The sequence below is a fragment of the Limulus polyphemus genome, unplaced genomic scaffold (assembly GCF_000517525.1).
Source record: "Limulus polyphemus unplaced genomic scaffold, Limulus_polyphemus-2.1.2 Scaffold429, whole genome shotgun sequence".
In the NCBI taxonomy this organism is placed as follows: Eukaryota; Metazoa; Arthropoda; class Merostomata; order Xiphosura; family Limulidae; genus Limulus; species Limulus polyphemus.
The window spans coordinates 487,276-505,504 of NW_013666039.1; the positions used below are offsets into that span (position 1 = coordinate 487,276).

The 18,229-nt window shown below is 32.2% G+C and overlaps 1 protein-coding gene across 1 annotated transcript in view; it reads right to left on the bottom strand.

Annotated features, from left to right (window-relative positions):
* LOC106458215 (DNA-directed RNA polymerase II subunit RPB2) overlaps positions 1–18,229 on the bottom strand; it is a 67,045-nt gene that overhangs the window by 35,818 nt on the left and 12,998 nt on the right. Inside the window, exons 5-8 of the mRNA XM_013917691.2 lie at positions 14,106–14,264; positions 7,272–7,436; positions 5,392–5,588; positions 3,435–3,554 (exon numbers count right to left, since the gene is read on the bottom strand). Of these exons, the coding sequence (XP_013773145.1) occupies positions 3,435–3,554; positions 5,392–5,588; positions 7,272–7,436; positions 14,106–14,264 (641 nt within the window). The remainder of the gene's footprint in view (positions 1–3,434; positions 3,555–5,391; positions 5,589–7,271; positions 7,437–14,105; positions 14,265–18,229) is intronic.

An 18,229-nucleotide genomic window follows, 5' to 3' on the forward strand; every position in this document is an offset into this window, starting at 1 on the left:
TGTGTGTGTGTGTGTATATATATATATATATATATATATATATATATATATAGATAGATAGATTCATAGATAAAGCTTTTGGAAGGTAAAAGTTTAATTTCAACACTTTGGTTATTTTATAGCTACTGGTATTTCAAAGTTTACTTGCCACAACCTTATACAGGCTTACATTCAAAAGTTATTTTATTATCAATGTATGTCAGTAAACTTGGCATTAAAACATAGTTTATAGTTTAAATTTTAATATAACTTTTAATTTTTTAATATTAAAATGATATATGTAAATAAATTATCAAGCTTTACTTTCTGTATCACATGACACTTCTTCAGTCCAAAGTGCCCATTTCTTCATTTTCTGCTACCCATATTTGGTCTGGCAGCTTTCTGTGGAATTTCTCACTTATACTTATACCACTATTCCAAGTTTGCCCCTGAAGAAAAATGGTTCACCTTTCGAAAGTGCTCAGGTTATAAGGTTTTTATTCATTTCACTTATACTGGAAATATCCCTGAGTTCAGCTGTCAAATTATAGTGAGAAAGCATTTTGCTTTATGGTAATATAAGCATTAAAGTAAAGGCCACATGCCACAGCTCCCACAGAGCATCCTGCTTTCAAAAATTATCATAAATTTGCTATTGTATTATTTCTAACCAGTAGAAAGCTAATATTTCACTTAACTGACAGTTACAAGATCTAGAAGCCTTGGTCTAAACAGATTTTAACATGTTGGTGTCATTTTCTTTGTATGCTGCTGTTGGAGCTCTGCTTAACCAGGTATAAAAATTATTTTAAACATTCTATATTAGTTAGAAAGCCAGATAAATTATGTACATTTTAGGGCATTCTATTTTATATGTATAGAAGTACTTCATATTATAAACTGGATAACTGAATTAAAAAAAAAAAACTTTTGAGACCACATTATCATGATGTTTAATTAGGGTTAACGTTTAGGTCAAATTTGATTGTACAAGTGCAAAATCTTGAAAAAAAGATTTCAGAAGCAAGTACTAAATTTCTCATTTTGTGTTATAAATTAACTAAAATGTAAAAATTAGAATCTAATAATAAGTAATTTTAAATGGAATAAATAAATAAAATACTCGTGATCAATAATAGCACACAGCAAACTTGAGCATGTTTGTATAATTCAATATGAGAGTACTGGTAACTTCATTCATAGTTCACACAAAGCTTTCCAGCGTAATAAATAGCTACTGTTGTAGTCTGAGAGGGTTAAAGTTCAATTGTAAATACAAAACACTAAATTAAAAAATCTATTAGCTTAGTGTGTAAAATTAAATATTGTGTAACTGCCTGTTAGAATGTGCACACATTTTAGAAGAAAATAAATAAAAAGAGTAATTTAGATTTTTGGATTTTTTGTGGCAGTTACCAGATTGGTCAAATTGGCAAAGTCTGTATACAGTTAGGGCAGAGAAAATAACAAATACAATATAAACCTAAAAATAATAAATAAATAACATACAACATTAAAACTGATACACAGTTAAAAAAATTTCTAATATGTGGACTCTACATGTTTCGATGTTTACTACATCATCATCATCATCAGGAGTGAGCTTGTGAGACATAGGCTTCATATTATACATTTCTTCTTAGCTAGATCATGTGACCTACATGTAGGTTTACATTTCAGCATAAATCTCAGAGAAGGTTCTACCATATTCTTACATAGATATTCTCCAGACCTTGATATCTATTTTAATAATTCATGATTTTTTTATACTTTATTATTTCTAAAGATTTGCAGATATTATTGGCTCTAATACCCTTTGGTTGAGCCAATATTACTGTTTTTCCCATAATATATTGTGTTTTTTATACATGTTCTGCTATGGCCAACTTTTCAGTACTTTCATTTTTTACATATCCCTTATGTTCTGCTAAACAATATTTTAAATTATGTTTTGTCTCTCCAATATAAACACTTCCACATTCACATTAAATTTTATAAATTCCTGCTTTTTCCATTAACTGTATATTATCTTTACTATTGCCTAAAATTTGTTTCATCTTATTCATCAGTTTAAATACAGAGTAAAACATTTGTTGTTTTTTAAACACTTTGAATAAACCAGTAATTAAAATCTGGAACATATGGCAACACTAAACATTCCTTTTTAATTTTATCATAACTCGGTTTTAGGGTAATACCTTTATACAATATTACCACATTAGTGAATTTGTTAACTGCTATATCTACAATAGTTGGGTTAAATCCTCTTTCAACTACTATATATTCCATTAGCAACAACTCGTTTTTCAAGTCCTCTTGTTTTGTAAAAGGTGTAAAAACAGATAACTTTGGAACATTTTGTGAGTCAATACTAACTTTCAAGTAGCAGCTGGTGAACTGTGACTGAAATTTAATTAATTAAAATTAACTAGATATTAATATATCAAGATGTGATCAAATTAGTTTTACTAAATATTAAACGCCATGCAATAGCTCCTGCCTGAAAGTTAGACTTAATTTGCACAATATTCCCAGTTTATTTAAGTACAAGCTGATATACCCATCCTTTGTTTGGGATATGAACTAAAAAAATGTGGGGGTGGATGCTATGATAAATAACACAAAAATCTTAACTTTCACACAATTTATTTATAACATATTATTACAGTGTTCATTATTACCTCACCCAAAGTTTTGTATAAGCTTTAAGAACTCACTATGTATATACTTGAAACATGGTAAACACTGTGCAATGGTCAGGGTGACTCTCTACAAAGAGGTAGTGGCCAAAATAGTGGCAATAGAGGTGCTTTATGTTACCCACTTTCAACACCCAGCTCTAAATGACCTTCCACACTGTTTCATGTAATTAACTAATTGATGGTCATTGGCCACAAAAGGGTCGTAGGGGATGAAGTTGTAAGGTGATAGGTCAAAGTAAGAAATGGACATAACTCAAGAAATGGCTTTTCATAGAAGCCTTATGGTGGCTGTTGTAGTATAAACTTCATCTGAGTTTGTTGCAATGGTAGTGGTCATTTTTTTTTATTGCATTCCTCCATAGAGAATGCTGATGCACTGTCTAAAATATATAAGATGTTTGTGTGTAGGTTGTAGTTTAGAATATTTAATTTGTGTGTGTAAGGGTGTGGCACCATCTATGAATGCAGTTAACATGAACTTATGTCAAAGATAATAAATGCTCAATAATAGCAATAATTGGGGGTGGAGAGGGTTGTGAGCCTCCACACTATCATGCCCTTTCTTGCAAACTGTCATCTCCCAAAGTTTGGTTGAGATTGAACCAGCAACCTAGTGGTAGTTAGATAACAGACAGACACAGAGATGTTTGTGCTTTATATATATACACACACACACACACACACACATATATATATATATTGAAAACTACATAGTTACATCCCCAGAAAGCCATTATTACAAATACCTACCCACGAAAAAGGAAAGCAAGCAAAGGACCAGCCAAATCCAGCCTCTTATTTCCATAGTGGTCTCGATCATCAAGTTCCCTTCGTCCAAGAGCTGCTAGTAGTAATCTATGAACCATGTATCTGTTAAATAGAGAGAGAGAGACAGAAAGAAAAAGAGAGATTAAAAAATTATTTTTAATAAAATATAAAGTAGGTTTGAACACTTATTATAAAAGTAACTAAAATATAAAAATTAAAAACTTATTAGGTTAGATTAGGTAAGGTAATGAAAAAATAAAAGGTTCACAAGGTATGCTCACGAGCAGCTCATGTGTTGTGTAATTCAATACAGTAACATGAGCTGCATGTTCACCAAGTGATTTACAACTTGTGTGGCAGGTTAGACATGGTTTAAAAGGAAATAAATCTAATGATAAAGCTAAACACGAATATAATAATAGGAAGCATTTATTAAACATTTCGGAATCTTCAAATTTCCATCATCAGTAAACTGCAGGTACAAAACAAACAAACAATATTTGTAATTACAACAGAAATATATACATAAGAAGTAAACAATTTGAATATACAAGAAAATGAAAAATGTGGCACGGATGAAATAGTTAAAATAAGCTTAAATCAAGTGAAGACTATTATTTAGGGATGAAAGGAGAGTTTTTACTTATAATGTTTCTTTTATAAGTTTAGTATCATGTTTGGCTATTGAGAATTTTAAAGTTGGAGAGAGAAACCAGATGTCCTGTTTCTGTATTGTGCTGATAGATAGCGGATTTGAGAGGGTTTGTAACCTTTCTTCCAGTTTTTACAGATGTGCCCCATGTGTTCACATGCTCATACTTTAAGGTGATGTGTATAAGTAGACGAGATGTGAACAATGGGCAGTCGGCAAACGATCTTTATGGTAGAAAACATTTTTTGTCTGAAATTGGGTTTCATAAAAACTAAAGTCAGTAAGGCTTCCTATATTGGTGAAACCAAACGTCACCTTAAAGTACAAACATGATACTGATTTTTTCATAAAAGAAACATTATACAAAAAAATGCTCCTTTCATCCCTAAATAAGTCTTTACTTGATTTAAACTTATTTTAACTATTTCATCTGTGCCACATTTTTCATTTTCTTGTATATTCAAATTGTTTACTTCTTATGTATATATTTCTGTTGTAATTACAAATATTGTTTGTTTGTTTTGTACCTCTAGTTTACTGATGATGGAATTTTGAAGATTCCAAAATGTTTAATAAATGCTTTCTATTATGATGTTTGTGTTTTGCTTTATCGTTAAGTTGTGCTTTCCGATATAAAAACTAAATACAAGCATATGTATATTGTTACAAGCTTTAAGCTATTTAAGACAAACAATTGTAGTTTCATATTACAATTTTCAGTCATTATAAAAAAAAATGGTAATTTAGATTTTTTTTTTTTTTTATAGTGGTTACAAAGTCTGTCAAATTGACCAAATGGGTATGAATATAGTTTTCTGGAAAAAAAAATGTTTGATATTTATTTAGGAGGTTTTAGAGATTATGCATATGAAATCTGACAATTTTTAGATGAAAAAAAAAGTATTTTTAATCTTAACATGAAAATCACTTTGCACTCAGAGCAGTCAACACATACATTCACATGCAAAGTTTTAGTCAAAATACTACATTAAAAATTCTGACTTTTGTCTACAAAAGACTTGCCCACTAAAAGCTTGCAAAACTTGGTGAAGATACACAAAACATATAAAAAGTTAACATATAAAAACTTATGGTCACTTTAGGGTAAAGAACTCGGTCAAAAAGACAGAGCTTGTAGCAAGAGGGTTAACCATTGACAAAATATGAAAAAAAAAATTCAAGGTCACAATAGAGTAACTTGTATGACGTACTGCAAGTTTTTCTTTTCATATTAAGTCCAGAAAGTGATTTCAGATTTTAAGACGACCATTAGGAACCTTTCCTTACCCCAAAAAATAAGCTTTCTTAGTTTCACAAAAATCACTAACTCCAACATGAGGTAACATCTCCTTTTGAAGAATTTCTCGGGCATACTTAATCCGTTTCTCTTTAGTCACACCTGGTCTAGCACCTCTAGATCCAATGAAGTTTAGAGCTACATTCTGCTCCTGAATTACAAAAGCTTCATCCAGAGATGGCTTCACCTGTGCCATAAAAAAAATATTGGGTATGTAAATAAAAAATAAATCATATTTACTGCAACACCAGACTTTTCAACATCATGTTAAAATTTAACAAACTTATAAAACTTTGTTGCTATTATGTATATATATTTGATTTTTTTTTATTTGTTTATAAATATTTGTATACATGTGTAATTGTGTATTCTTCAGAAATGTGCTTATATTTGTTCCCCCTCTGCACCTATCATATAGCTCCAGATTCACTTCTACCTCCACTTGTACTTCCACAAGCTAATGCAACTCTACTTCATCCTCTGAGCAAATGAGATATCACTTCAATCAATGCTTCCAGCTTGACACCCTCTGATGTTGATGAAATTTGGTTGACTATTAGGTCCATATAACAGTAACTGTGTAACTTTCAAATTGATAACTGGACTCTATTATGTATATTGTATACATTTTTCTAGTACATTAGATATTCATAACAGAGAAAATGACATGCTTACTAATTAGAACAGTATAATCAAGTATATCTATAACCCAGTTACTACAGCACTTGTTTTTGTGATATAAAACATTTTCTACTAAGATTATAGCAAAACTGTGGTGTATTGAAAAAATGACATCTTACTGACCTTGTAGTACATGTGGGACTCAGTAAATGTGAATAAAGGTGAATTTATGATGTTTATTCATAAGCAAAATTATTTACTCAAAGAGGGAGTGACAAGTTACCATCAACTTTCCCTAGCCCTCAAAATTACAGCTAATGTTAGATTGTTTCTGTGTCTGCTCATACTTGAGGAACTGTACTTTATAGCAAAAGAAAATGCTCTTCCTGTATGCTTTCATTGACTTTTTTTTGGGTGAAAATTTACTTTGTGCAAAGTTAGAAAAATCATGTGAGAATACAGGTCAAAACCTGGTGTTAACAAATTTGCAAGTGGTTAAAGTGTCAAGTTTTACGAAGCACCGAGTATGATGTTTGAAATAAATCCCAGAATTATAATCATTCAGCCATGTCAGGTAATGGTGAAAATATCATCTCAAAAACATGAAATGCCTAAATATGGAACATGTTACATTTTTCAAATTATGAGCCCCATATGTTTGGTAAACTGTAAATTTACTATTTGAGATACTAATCTGAATTTTTTTTTTTACCTTGATACAGTATTAGTGCATATCCAAAAATGAAAACTGAATCTAAAATGGTGAAGGTGGAACATTCTACAATAAATGGTTGGGTTGACATGAAAGACCACTACTTACAACCTAACTTCAATGATCTATACACCCATTCTTGTATAACTTTAATTGTAAGACTCCAGTCACACATTTTATAAAGCCAACCCATTCTTTAATTCTCTTTCATTATTCAACCTCCTATCAATTCCTTTCTCAACAATCCATCCACATCTAAACTTCTTTCTTCACAATACAATCCTCTCCACATCACAATCCCACCCTTTATCCACCTCTTTCTCAATGATCTAACCCAAGTTCCATCTTCATATTCCTCATATTTCTCACTCAAATTCCATTTGAACTATTACTTAGCAACTGGATTACTGTTGTTCACAAACTCAAGACCCTTAAAATCTCTGTTCCATTTTGTTGAGGTGAAAACACTACTTACTAATATCATGGCAGTTAATTTCATCAATTCAAAACAGCTAGATAATTGCAAATGAAAAGTACCATTTCCATCATTTCTGGATCATCAAAATCATAGATGATGTGTTCAAGAATGTCTCGGTCTGCCACAAAACCCAAAGCTCTGAACACAATCATGATTGGAATTTCCTGTTTGATATATGGAAGAATTGCTATAATTCTCTGGCCAATAGCACTCTTTCGTACACCCTGTGATGAAAAAAATTACAAAATTAGTCATTAATATGCAAATTTAACCAGCAAAAGCACGCTACATTTTTTTTTTACTTTCTTCTGCATTAAAGTTTCTACTTATTCTTTTATTATTTCTTTTTCTCCACAAGGAGATTTTGAAAAGCAATATAAAATTAATTTTACTAAAATTTCTATTGAATCTCAGGATTATAAATCATAGTTCAACAATATCTCCTTCTTTAGTAAATACTATTACTGCAATATTTTAAAGCTTTATAAACTTGTAGCTTTTGGTTGTGCAAGTATATATACATATAACTCTTACCACTTCACCTATTGTCATAAACTTTAAACTGAAGCATAATTTACAATCAGTAAATGTGGTCTGACCCTCTTGCAACAAGTAGCTGAAAATGCACGTCAAGATCTTTCACAGATTTACATTCAAAATTTAATTAAACTACTTTATTTTCAATCTAAATCAATAAACTTGGAATCAAAACAGTTAATCAATCAAGTTTTAATTTCTTAATCCCATAAGGAGATATTCAGAAAAATCTTCAATCTTGTGTACTATAAGATTTGTTACATTTGTTCTCTAGGTCTTCCCCTTCTCCAATTTATTTACCACTCCTCTCTGAAGTACAGAATTTAATGTAATTTACTCATTATGATGTAGAAATTACTAAGGCATAGTCTAATTTTTTATAGCCTTCAATTCGATTTGTTTACAGAGTCATAAACCAGAAAATCACACCCATTTGCCCTGCCCACCTGTCATATCCTCACTTTAACAAATTGCCAATAATTCTCTCCAACATTTTATACTATATCATTTATAACCAATAAAAAGGCAAAGGTTTAATCAATCTATCAAATGACGTATGTTGCTACATAACTTTCAGTACAGAGTATGGTCAATTTCATCTCCACTTTGAAAGTTTGTCTCATGGAGTTCAGATTGAGCAGCAAAGGGAATTAATTTAAGACCCCCATTGTCCTAGTTAGAAAGCCAGTTAAATTATAATAGTTATGGGAAATTGTTTGCTTTGTGGATGTCATTATTCCATGTTCTTAGGTGCATTATTTAAGTAAATAAAAAATTGTCACTAGTACCGTTATTATAAAAAAAAGTAGGCTTAATTTTCATTTCTTGTTTTTCATTTATATTATTGTTTTATTATTATAAAAGTAACTAAAATGTAAAAATTAGAAATTTATTATGTTAGATACAATAATGAAAAATAATAAATAATTCTTACCAGGTATGCTCACAAGCAGCTTGTGCATTACATAATTCAATACAGTAATATGAGCTACATATTCACCGAGTGATTTCCAACTTGTGTGATGGGATTATTAATTAGACACAGTTCAAAGGGCAATAAAAAATAAAGTAGAAGCAGATGTAGACTGATGTGACCCTTAAGCTATTTAGGATAAATAATTGTATGTTTCTGTTAAAATCTGCAGTAATTCTAGAAAGGAAAAGAGGGTAACTTAAATTTATCGCATTATTTTTTATGGGAGTTATAAGGTCGGTCAAATCAACCAAATCTGTATAGAGTTAAGATATAGAAAATAACAAATAAAATATAAAGTTTTACTGAAAAAAGAACATTCAATTTTTATTTAGGAGGTGTTAGAGGTTACGCAAATGAAACTTGATAATTTCTGGATGAAGAAAAGTATTTTTATTCTTGGCGTGAATTATTTTATTCTTTGCACTCTGTAATCATAGTGATTACCCCAAGGGCCGTAAATAAGGGGGAGGACACAACTGGGCCATGGCCCAAAGTCTCGCACCACAGAGCCCTGTAGGTCTAACGAAAATAAATTTTTATAAGAAAAAAATAAAAATAAGAAATTTATATTTATTTAGAATAAAGCAGAACAGTTTAACAGTAATCGCCATTTCCATTGACGCTAACAAAACAATAATACATAGACTCAGCAATAAAAGATAGTGCGCCAACACAATACATAGACGCAGCAACAAAGTTAGAGCACCAACACAAGACATCACAGCAAAGTTTTATTCATTGATACTAATATATCATTTCTTTTTAGGTATGCTGAATTTAAGTTAATTTTAATTGTTTTTTAATAATTATAACTTGTACTTTTTATTTTTCAGCAATCTGAAATGGATAGAACAAGCTGTGACCATGATAAAGGAAGGATTATGTGAAGCGCAAGGAAAAAGCAGAAAAGATCAGAAAACTGCCAAAAATCACACAATGGTTACAAGTTCAAAGTGTTACTGTGGCTGTGGAATCTCAGTCTTATTCTGATCCTGGAGAGGAAAGTACCAGTACTGATATGAATCAGCAGCACACTAACATTGGTGCATCAGATGAAGCCACCGAAGTCCAAGCTGAAGAAGCAAAAGTTGGAATTAGATTACAGGAGTTAGACAATGATCTTGGTTTATGTCCCAATAAATTACATGAAAATATGCGCAACTTTCGGTTAGAAAGTGGGAGCTCAGAATGTAGTCACTGTGACGGAGACTTCAAAGAGTCATCTGTGAAGGAGCTGGACAGAACATGTCATTGCAAAAAAAGCATTATTTGGAGAAAAGATTCATCTTACATGGCTGTGTTACTCGAAGGCTACTGGTCAAGTTTATTGTTTTGTGTGCAAGCTAATGTCAAATATTGAGATTCTGTTAACAACTGGCTTCAATGACTGAAAGCATGCCAAGAATTGCATTGAATCACATGGCAGATCAGATTGGCATAGAAAAGCAATGGCTGATTTGACAATTCGAAATCCTGTAGGTATTCAAATTGATGCATGTCTTGTGGAACAATATGAAACTAAACGCATCTACTAGCGGCAAGTGCTGCAACATTGTGTGGATGTTTTAAAGTTTCTTTGTGAATGAGGTCTGGCTCTTCATGGTAAAAATCAACTTATTGGTTCTGTGCATAATGGTAACTACCTTGGCATTCTGGAGCTTTTAAGTATTTATGACAGCTTCTTGGCAGCACATATCAGTAAGCATGCAAATAAAAGTAGTGGACACACATCATACTTCTCACATTTCATTTGTGAAGAACTTATTCTACTGATAGCTGACAACATTTTGTCTACAATCATATATGAAGTTCAAAATGTAAAGTACTTTTGCATTTCTGCAGATTCTACACCTGACATATCTTATACTGACCAACTGAGTTTTACCATCTGCTTTGTCTTGCCAGCAGGACCAGTTGAATGATATATGAAGTTCATACCCATGTTCAGTCACACAGGCAAGGAAATAGCTGAGATTGTTCTGAATTTTCTCCAGAAGGAGAGGATACCCATTGTAGATTGCCATGGCCAGTCATATGGCAACACAAACAATATGTCTCGCAAGCATTGTGGTACACAAAGCTACATAAAAGATGTGTGTTCTTACACTGAGTATGTATCCTGAATGGGTCATTCTCTGAACTTGGTTGGCAAATGTGCAGTAGAAAGTTGCCTTGCTGCTGTGGCATTGTTTAACCTAATAAAGAAGGTTTATGCCTAACTTATGGCATCTACCCATTACTGGAGAAAGCATCATGAATCATTGCAAAATAGCAAGAATACAAATTTGAAAGTTGACAAAGATTTGTCAGCACGAGCTGATACTGTCAAAGCTCTTAATGAAGGATACAATGTTAGAGGAGTTATCATTGGATGACAACCAAACAGCTGAAACCAGGGCTGAAGCAACTGGTCTTGTCCAACAGTTGAAAGAAGATGACACAGCTATTTTGCTGGAAGTGTGGCATACAATTTTAGACAGATTCTACAAAACAAATCTGCAGCTGCAAAATGATGATCTGCCACACAGCTGTACAGTTACTTGAGTCTCTTTTAAAATTTGTTGAAAACTTGTGGCTGAAGTTTGATGAATTTGAACAGAGAGGCATTGAAAAGTGTGGTCATAGCGACTGTAACTATAAGGATGATAAGCAATGTGTGCTGTGGTAAATGAAAACAGCATCATGATGAGCTAGGCACAGTGGAGGATGCTCAACTGTCATTTAAAGATAAGTTTAGAGTGAGCGCCTACCTTCCCATCACCGTTAAACTTTGTGCTGCACTAAAGCAACATCTTGAAGCATATGAAGTTCTTTGAGGAAAGTTTGGATTTCTATCAGACATGCTCAATCTACCAACAAATGAGCTCAGAGGAGCCACAGCTAACCTTGTCAAATGGTATCCACGACCTGGAGAAAAGCCTTGAGTCAGAAACTGTGCAATTTGTATTTATGCTAAACTCAGCTCTTACAGCAACAGCTTAGGAATCATCAAATACACAATTTGAGGAGAGTGCTGAACTCAAGATGTTTTTGGGCGGATTGAAACTTTTTCAAATTTTGAGATAACTGTCTGTATTTCTGCATCTTTGTCACAAACTGTACTGGAGAGTGCTCCTTTTTTAAATTAAAGCTAATAAAGAACTACCTTTGAAGTACAAAGGAACAGAACAGATTGCGCTCTTTAGCACTTCTGAGGGTAGAACATGACACTTTCCAAACAATTGACTTTGGTGGTCTCATTATAGACTTTTCAATGCAAAAAGTTTGCAAATGCCCATTTTGAAATACGTAACACCACATGTTTATGTATGATTCATATGATACAGATAAAGTATGATTTTTATTGATAGCTAAAATATGTGAAACATGATTTTTATGTAAAAAATGAAAAAAATTACATTTTGTTTTGAGTAAAAAATTGACAGATTTTAGAGTTACTTAAATTTTTTGCTGCTGGGCTGTGAAGAGCAGTTGGAAGATGCAATCCCAAAAATCCCAGCCGCCTCACAATCCCATCTGGCCAAGGGTCCCACTTACCCTAAATGCACCCCTGATCATATGTTCATGGATAAATATTGAGTAGAAATACTTCAATAAAAAAATCTGATTTTTTGTGTAGGAAAGACCTATAATGCTTACTGAAAGCTTGCTAAATTTTGTAAAGATACACAAAACATATTAACCATATGGAAACAGGGTGGAACCCAATGGGCATAGCTCATATGGAAAATGATACACAGTGCAACAATATTTAAGATAACTCTGAGCTTTCTTAATGTATCTTTATAAAAAATTGGTAAGATTTTGTTAAAGATTACAATATTTTGTATACCTAGAATGACATTATTTTTATCAAGTATTTCCAATAAAATCTGTTATTTATTTATTGTAGTAATTTGCACTCAGACTCTAAATTATTTGAATACAAGGTGTTAAGTATAAAAAATACTTTTTTCTATCTTAGTTTTCAAATTTAATTTCCATAACTTCTAGAACCTACCAAAGGAATAGCATAAGCTGTTTCTAGGTAAATATTTATATTGTATATTCTCTAACGTATCACTAACTCCAGCTATTATCCTCAATGTGTAGTGCAATGAAGTGCTTAAAAAAGAAACATGTACATACCTTTTAATTTTAGTCAAATAATCTTGAAACATCTTTTACTTATATTTTTAATTGCATGTCTTTACCTTTTCACATATAATTTGTTTTTTAATGTTTTATTTTTCATTCCTGTTCCTCAGTATTGCAACGCATGTCCATTGGCATCCCCAGCCAATATTATAGTATCACGGGTTGAGAAAGTTTAGCCATCAGTAGAATGGCACATTTGCTAACCCTCATGAACGAAGGAGATGGTTTATATTTAAAAAATTATTAATCCTTTCAAATATGCATCTTGTAACACAAATAACACATAATTAAGTAAAACATAAAACTAAAAAATAAATATAATTCAACTGCCTATCTAACTAACACGTTTCTAGGTGAGAAACAACAATAAAGCGACAGCTAAGACAAAAGTGGAAACAATGCTGAGTGGTTTGACTAGCTCTGTTTCGAATTGTTCACACCAATTTTAAAATAACTGTTGGGAAATTGAGCTTTGAAATATGCTTTTCTATTGGTTATAAACATCTAGCTCAAATAAGTATAATTGGCTGAGAAATCAAGAATATATGTGTAGAAAGTCAAGTCAAGAGTTTCATGAAATTTATTTTTCCTTTACTGAACATACTCTAAGAAGCTTGTAAGATGAATATGTAAACAGAGCAATTAACTCAGTTTTAATTCATACACAGAAGTAGGGAGTACATATTGAAGTATTCAAGTTACAGAGACAAAAAGTTCCAACTTTCTGAACTTTTACATCACGTGACAAGATAGCTAACGTTGAAGAATTTTTCTTTAAGATTTCTTTTGAAATAAAGGAATTAAAATTTAAATAATATAAAACTTCGAACTATAATGTAAATTTTAATTCTAATTTCATTGGCATAATTTTGAATGTGACCAAGTAAAACCTCCTGACATGTACAGAAAAGGGTACTTTGTGGTATGGTATGCTACCCCAACATACTTAATCATGGTTGCAGATACAAAATCTGATGTCCTTTTTTACTTAAAAACACCAATGGTTGTCAATACCAAAAAAAAAAATAATAATAATAATAATTTGTATCTTTAAATTATGTTATTTTAAAACAAAAATAAATTATTTGATTGGTTAGAACAAAAACAAAAATAACTTGATTGTCCAAATCTGAAGTTTTAGCATGTGAGTGGCTTTAAATATCACTCTGAAATCAAGAAGTGTTTAGAAAGTCAATAAGATGTATGTGAAAGTTTTCATTTAAATATACAAGTTTATCCTTACCTGTCCTCCTCTGGCCAACATATTAACCCACAAAGTGCTAGTTGGTCTTGAAGAATGTTCAAGGCATGATCTACACTCTGTCTTGTAAGCATACTTAGAATCTTTCATAGAAAATACATAAACAGTGTTGGTTGCCATTTTTTCTTGAGCAATAAGAACCTAGAAGGAAAAAGCTACTTTTATTATCAAGTTTCTACTGATATCGAACAACTTTTATTTAAGTTATTTACTGTTATGTAACAACTCAATTATTGAATAAATTTATCAGAAAAGCTGTTTTATTCAAGTATGGTCTTGTCAACTTTCTACTGATATGTAACAACTTCATTACTGGATACATTTATGAGAAAAACTTCTATTTAAGTAGGGTCATGCAAAATACCCTTTATGTAACAATTTAGTTACTGATCATACTTATGAGAAAAGTTGTTTTTATTTAAGTATGGTCTTGTCAGTTTTCTAATGACATGTAACAACTGATACTGAATATATTCATAAGAAGAGCTGCTTCTATATACGTATGGACTTTTGAACTTCCTATTGATATGTCACAATTTATTGCTGAATATATTTATGAGAAAAGCTGCTTTTATTTAAGTATGGCTTTTTAACATTCTACTCTTATGTTACATTTTTGTTACTGAATATATCTAAGAGAAAAGTTTTCTATTTAAGTATGGTCTTGTCAGCTTTCTACTGATATGTAAAACTTATTTACTGAATATATTTACGGGAAAAGCTGCTTTTAATTAAGTATTTTCTTGTCAACTTTCTATTAATATGTGACAACTTTGTTACTTATATTTATGAAAAAAACGTGTTTTTATTTAAGTATGGTTCTTTTCAACCTTCTACCAGCATGTAACAACTTAGTTGCTATATATATATTTTTCAGAAAAGCTGCTTTTATTCAAATGTGGTCCGATTAGCTTTCTACCAATATATAACAACTTAGTTATTAAATATATTTATTAGTGTTTGAACGGGTACCAATAATCCTAACCGGAAGGATAATTCGGGCAGGTATCCTGGTGCCCAAAAATTTCCAACCACTATCAATAGAACAGTTTCCAACATGCAGAAGACGAAACAATATGAACCATGATGCTACACAGATTAAGTTTACTTCATGTGCAATGTTGTTTTTATTTTTCTAGGGAAGGCATGTCTAAAACTCCCGATAATAAAATGTTATTAATGTTTGGATGAAAATTAAAAGAAAACAGTAAATGATATAATTATAGATGAAAACGATGTTAATCTCGAAACTTTTTGCAGCCATCGTGTATACTGTTGCATAAGACTGCAAAGTATAGACTACTTTGTGTATTCTCACTATTCTGTATGATGTACTGAAACAAATTCAAACAAACATCTCTCCAGTTTTTAACTTTTCACAAATTAGTAATTAGCACTGATCTAGTGGTCATGAAATTAATATCAAATTATAAATCTTCCAACTGTTGGATACTATTCAATTGGATACTATTAACTTATTGATATTGGTAACTGGTAATGAAACAAAGTAATCTTTAATGGTTCACCCCGGCTGACTGTCATTACACAATACTCATGCTGTGTAGGCAATATTTGTACATGAAGATGACACTTAGGTTGTACATACGTTTATGTACAGACATTATGGCATCTAGAGCCACCTGTCATTATAATACACTTAAAAGAGATTACAAGACTGCCGAGTATGCCTATGCTATCAGAAAAGTTAGCACAATCAATGGGCAGAGCTTACCTCAAATATTTCAATGAGAAACCTTTGATAATTCCCCATCAAGATTAGTGTGCGAGTTTTACACTTAAAGTGCAGTGAAGTGAAAAAACAACTCTACAGCAATGATCGCTGCATTCTAATACCTTGAATTATGACAAGCAGCAGCTAGTTACAGTTGAAAAAAGGTAAACTAATTATACAACAATGTAGAAACCATTGAAGGATTATATTTATATTGATACAATAATTACAGTATTTACTATTACAAATCACATGGTCAACAAGTTTCGTATAAGTGATAAACCTCATTCCTGTCCTAGAATGTCAATCGTGTCGTGCTACAAAATGGCAGTAACCATGAACCGACTAAATGTAGTGAATCAGCTGATAATCATTTAACAAAGAAAAATTTAAAAAGGATTATTATTGCTTAATTGACTCTTTGTCTCCTATATTCATTATTGTCAATGGAAGAAATAAAAGTTAATATGCCTTTTTTTTTTATTGTTTCTGATTTTTGCTGTTTTCTCTTAAAAATAATAGTTTGTTTGGGGTTTTATCCTAAGTATTTTCTCGGACAGAAGTTCACCAGCTAAAGAAAAGAGTCCCTCTGAAGGCACACTTGTGGCTGGAATGGCAAGAACAACATGAGCAAGGACAGCTAATTTAGGAAATTCGTTTTCCCTTCCACCATGCAAGGGGATCTATATTGGGGACCTGTTGCCTCTGTTCACAGTACTGACTAACTTCATTGTCGGTCAGGAGTGTGTTTGTGTTGCTAGTCTCTTAGAAAGCTTGTCGAAGGAGATTTTCAAAAGCAGTCCATCTTTTTGCATCGACTTCGTTTTCTCTTGTCCCTCATGGTCTTCTGCTGCAGGAGAGTCGTTTTCTATGAGGTGTTCTATTTTCCTGAAAGCCTTTTCTCTTATTTTGGCAGGAAAGAACACTAACTCCTTAAACCTGGGATCAAGGGCAATTGCAATTATGGGAATCTTTTCTCCCAAGGCAGTATCCTCAGAGCCAAATCGCTGCTTGAGCTGATTTAAAGCAATTGTTTTAAAATTGTTTAGGGCTGGTAAGCTTTTCCATCAATCCATTGAGAATGGGATAGGTTGGAAATACTGACATGACTTTTCCCAGACCACATTTCTCTTGCTTAGGCCAAGGGCTCCAAAATTTTCATAAGTTATCTTGCCAAATACCATTCATCATCATGAAGATTTTTGGCCTGGTTGTGCCTTTGATCAATTCCTAAGCCTGGATCCTCGATAGCCTGGACAATGGTATCTTTCAACTAAATAAGCCTCTTCAGTATTAGATATGTTGAGTTCCATCGTGTTATCATATCCTGTATTGGCTCGAGTGGTGGATTTGCGAAAAAAGCCAACCAAGGAATGTGCATTAGCTAGTATGTTAGACACTGTTCTAGTTTTTAGTCCTGCATTAATTGCTAGTTGAACTGTATGTGCAAAACATGGTGCACTGTAAGAATCCATTCTAGACATTGCTGATGTTACATTGGCAGCATTATCATGTACAACTGGGAATATGTCTTGAATGCCCCAAATATCTGCCACATCTGTAAGTCTCTGGAAATATTTTCTGCAGTGTGGTATTTGGACGTCACTTTCGTTCTCAATTGTTGCATTACTTGTAACATGATAGTTTGGCTCCACAAAGTTCAAAAACTTTTGAAAGGAATGACTATTAACCATTGATAAGGGTTTCAGGTTCTGATAAATAATTCCACACAACAAGGCTGCTCTTTCCCCTTTACGTTGTGCTGAACATAGTCGACTTTCTGTATGCTTGAAAAATCTTCTACAGTGGTTTGTTTTAAACCTATAGGTCCAGCAGCATCTTCCATAATTTTTCGGAATGTTTAGCAGTTAAAAGTTTTAACAAAGACATAGTGCTGCCACCAGAAAATACAAGGGACATTGAACAGATGGAGCATTTTGCCTTGCTTTTGCCAGAACTCATGTCCTGGATCAATTCAAAATAGTCCCACACTTGGCTTTTCTTTTCAGAAGCCATTTGGTATGGAACAAGACTTAAGAGTGCTAGAAATAATCCTCAAGAGCATGCGTAATTTGAAGTTAAAGAAGAAAGCAACAAAAAATTTCAATGTTGAACTTTTTTTGGGTATTATCAAGTTAAAACCCTAGAGAGTAATGTCAAAGTGTTCAGTGAAAATTGTGTGTAAATAACTCCCCTTTAGCATTACTATATAGTCGGATGTTGGTATACTTTGGTGACAGATTTTCTTGTAGGCAGATTTTGTTAAACAAGACCGATGTCTGTAGGTTTACTTTCTTCTTAGAATTCTTCTCAAGAAGTCGATAAGCCGTCACTCACTACAACTTTTACCCGTTGTTCTAACAACGTTAAGACG